Genomic DNA, 3,207 nt, shown 5'->3' on the forward strand with positions numbered 1-3,207 from the left:
CTCATCTTGTTTCTATTCCTCGCACGTTAGAAGATGGACAAGACACAGTGGCCATACTTTCACAACTTCCACTTTTCCTTCAATTGAGGCATGTTTAATAAATTACTTTGATCAAAACTTAGATGCAAACAGTTACAAGTTAGAAGTTTTTGAAGGAAATGTTACAAAAAAAGTTGCTCAGAGAATCCGCTAGGAGCTTTTATGCATTTTATTTATTTATTGATATTTACAACTGTATAAAAAATACAACTAGTAAATTTGATCATAATGATAATGATATGATACAGCATGTAGAGAAACTACCCAGTAGTAGAACTCTAAAAACATTTTACAATATAAGGTCACGTGGCCATCTTCTTTTCAGGCGCATTGGAGGATTGCCAGGAATGGAAGAGGAAGCAAGGTTAGAAACTAGTGGGTTTGGGTGGTTAGGGAGTTTATAATGGAAGGAATCATATCGGGTTCGGGCATTTAACATGACTTTAAATAGGGCTGTTTACAAACAAACCTATACTAATAACATTTAACACGGTAAAACATTTTGCATTTAGCACATCATGAATACCCTTACTGTCAATACAGAGCAGAAAAGCTTACTAAATTTATAAAACATTGAATAGTTCAGTATATATATGAATTAATATATACAAAATGTTTATAGCATTTTTGTGACAATAATTTAAGTATTAACTATGAAAAAAACACAAATAATAATAAAAAATTTAGTTAGTCGTCCGATATTAAATCGCTTAAGCTGAGGTCATTTTTTTCCTTAAGACGTTCAGTATTAAATTCAACGCCCCAGTCATTATTTTCGGCTGTGCTAGACGATGCTCCATATTGGCTATCGATCTCAACAGTGAAGAAGTCATCGGCAGTCTTCTCTAAAGTTTCCAGTTTCCTATCACTGTGAGATGAGCCTTCATCTTCTTCCACGGGAGCCTGTGCATTTCTTATGAGGTCGTAATCATCCTCTGAGTAGTAGTCCAAGATGAGATGCCTTCTGTAGAAATATCTCTTCCAGAATTCCGAGTGGGTCACCTCGTCAGGCACGAGCCTCCTGTACATGTCCCCGAGTGCAGGGCATTCGGACAGCTGCTTGCCTAAGTACTCAAAGTCGTGGAAGTTCGCATCGACCGCCGCGTACCAAGCGTCTACATCACGTTGCTCGTCTTCGGGGAAGCCTTCGGTGAAGTTCTTCGGGTTCGTTACGAGGAGATGATGCCTATATTGGATCTCCGTCATCGGAACCGGCTCCGAGTCCACTATCATCATCGGACTGACTTCATCATGAACCGTATCCGGGCTCCACAAATCCCTGAAGGAACTCATCGGACTCCTACCGGGAATCGAATCCGGACTTCTGCCCAAGCTTAAGCTTTCTGAAATATTACCCACAATATTGGACGCTTCGTGCTTCACAACATCAGAATAATAAAGGACATTGGCGTTGACGGTGGAAGACAGGTCGTTGATGTCCTTTTTAACCGATTCGACAACTTGGGCAGTTTTAGTTTTGGCCGCTTTGACCATGGATTGCCAAAAATCGTTATCCGCCATTTTGTATTTTTTTGTGGATGGATCAAATTTGAATTTTTAAAGAAATAAAAACCTTACTTGTCATGATCGGCAGCATCTTTTAGGATAAAACTATATCAAATCAAAATACATTTTTCTTAACGGGACACCAATTTGTAAAATTTGATTTTTCTCGTATCTTGCTACTCTATAAACACCTGATCAACAAACGTCATGTGCATTTAATTTTTTTTTTTATAATAAATTTAAAATAGAAAAAAAATTTGGTCGAATTATAATTTGCTATTCGTTGAAGAAATGAAAAATTATATTTGTTTCGAAGAAATTAGTACATCAAGTCTCTTGGCCAGCGCTGTAGCAGTGTGCTGCTAATACTCAAGTCAATGGATTGGGGTTAAGAGTCAGTCTGTCGTGGAAACGGTCTTTGCAAGCTTGTGAGATGAAAAGAATTACAATGTGGCCGGTCATATGACATCCCCCCCTCCCCAAAATAACAGTTTTTGAGAAGTAAACTTAGTTGTTATAACAAACAATTTTTGACAATTAGAGCCAATATAAATGCATACGATAGATTAGCCATTCTCTTGGCTTCGTATCTTAAAACCTACTGTGTTTTAGAAATAAAGTTATAGCATGTTTTAAATTTATTATTGATACTTGCAACTGTATTTAAAACAAATAAATTTGGTCTAATTTAAATTACAATGACATGATAGTCGTTTAGTCATTAATAGGGATAGGATTTTTATGTGCTAAAAAATCCGAAATATGTACATAAATATGTGCTAATAAATTGTCAAATATTAAAAAAAATTTGTATTTATAAATTTAGTATTATTCAACAAAATAAATTACTAATTAATTAGTAACTTTATAACTTAAAAAAAGTTACATAAATATGTATTTATTATATAGTACATGAATAATATTTTAAAGAAATTATGTACAAAAAATGAACTTGGAAAGAGAGAAAACATGGCTGTTCAATAACAAGACATTAATTAGTAATTGTAATTAAACTAATTGATTAATAATTACTCAGAATGAATTATAAACAAATTATGAATGGAAATAAAGAATAATCCTTATTAAAAAGAAAAAAAAAACTTAGAAAAATATTTAAAACTTTGGAAGGAATCAATTATTCAGCAGGGTCGATTACAAAATTATTGCAGATTAAATGCATTTTTAAATTTTCAAATAAAAATCTTCGTCGGTTTGACCGCAGAATGGACTTGTACCGGCTAAAAGATCTTTCAACATTTACTGATGTTATAGGAACATACTTAAATGAAGCTATTTCCATTGCATCTAGTTCGGTATTCTGCATCACCTGCTAATTTTGTTGATAGGAATGTCTGCCTTGACAAATGCTCAGCACAAATCTAAATACATAGTAGTGGTATTACCTGTGGAATCTGAGGAGGAAAGAAAGAAACAGAGAAATGGATTGGAGAGTAAACAAACAAATTATAGGAAAATGCTACAGGAATAAGACCCTTGTTCCTTTTATTTGATTCTGAGAAATTCTTGATGTAATTCTGTGTGAAAATTTATTATTGCCACTGCATTTAATTTGTGTTCAAAGATGAAGACATAGAATTTTTACACATTATTTATGATAAATGATAAATTTCATCTTTAAGTATCTTGCGTTCTCTTGAATTT

General features: G+C 33.6%; 1 protein-coding gene across 1 annotated transcript; it reads right to left on the reverse strand.

Annotated features, from left to right (window-relative positions):
* Window positions 1–708: 708 nt before the first annotated feature.
* Window positions 709–1,743, reverse strand: LOC106677928 (BSD domain-containing protein 1). The gene has a single exon (XM_014416150.3). The coding sequence runs from the start codon at window positions 1,558–1,560 to the stop codon at window positions 727–729; it is 834 nt and encodes a 277-aa protein (XP_014271636.1). The 5' UTR covers window positions 1,561–1,743; the 3' UTR covers window positions 709–726.
* Window positions 1,744–3,207: the final 1,464 nt, after the last annotated feature.

This window comes from Halyomorpha halys, unplaced genomic scaffold (assembly GCF_000696795.3).
Source record: "Halyomorpha halys isolate HHAL.00 unplaced genomic scaffold, Hhal_1.1 Scaffold114.1, whole genome shotgun sequence".
NCBI classification, from domain to species: domain Eukaryota; kingdom Metazoa; phylum Arthropoda; class Insecta; order Hemiptera; family Pentatomidae; genus Halyomorpha; species Halyomorpha halys.

Excerpts from the sequence above, each read along its gene's own strand:
- LOC106677928 (XM_014416150.3), bottom strand. The coding sequence starts at position 1,560 with ATGGCGGATAACGATTTTTGGCAATCCATGGTCAAAGCGGCCAAAACT.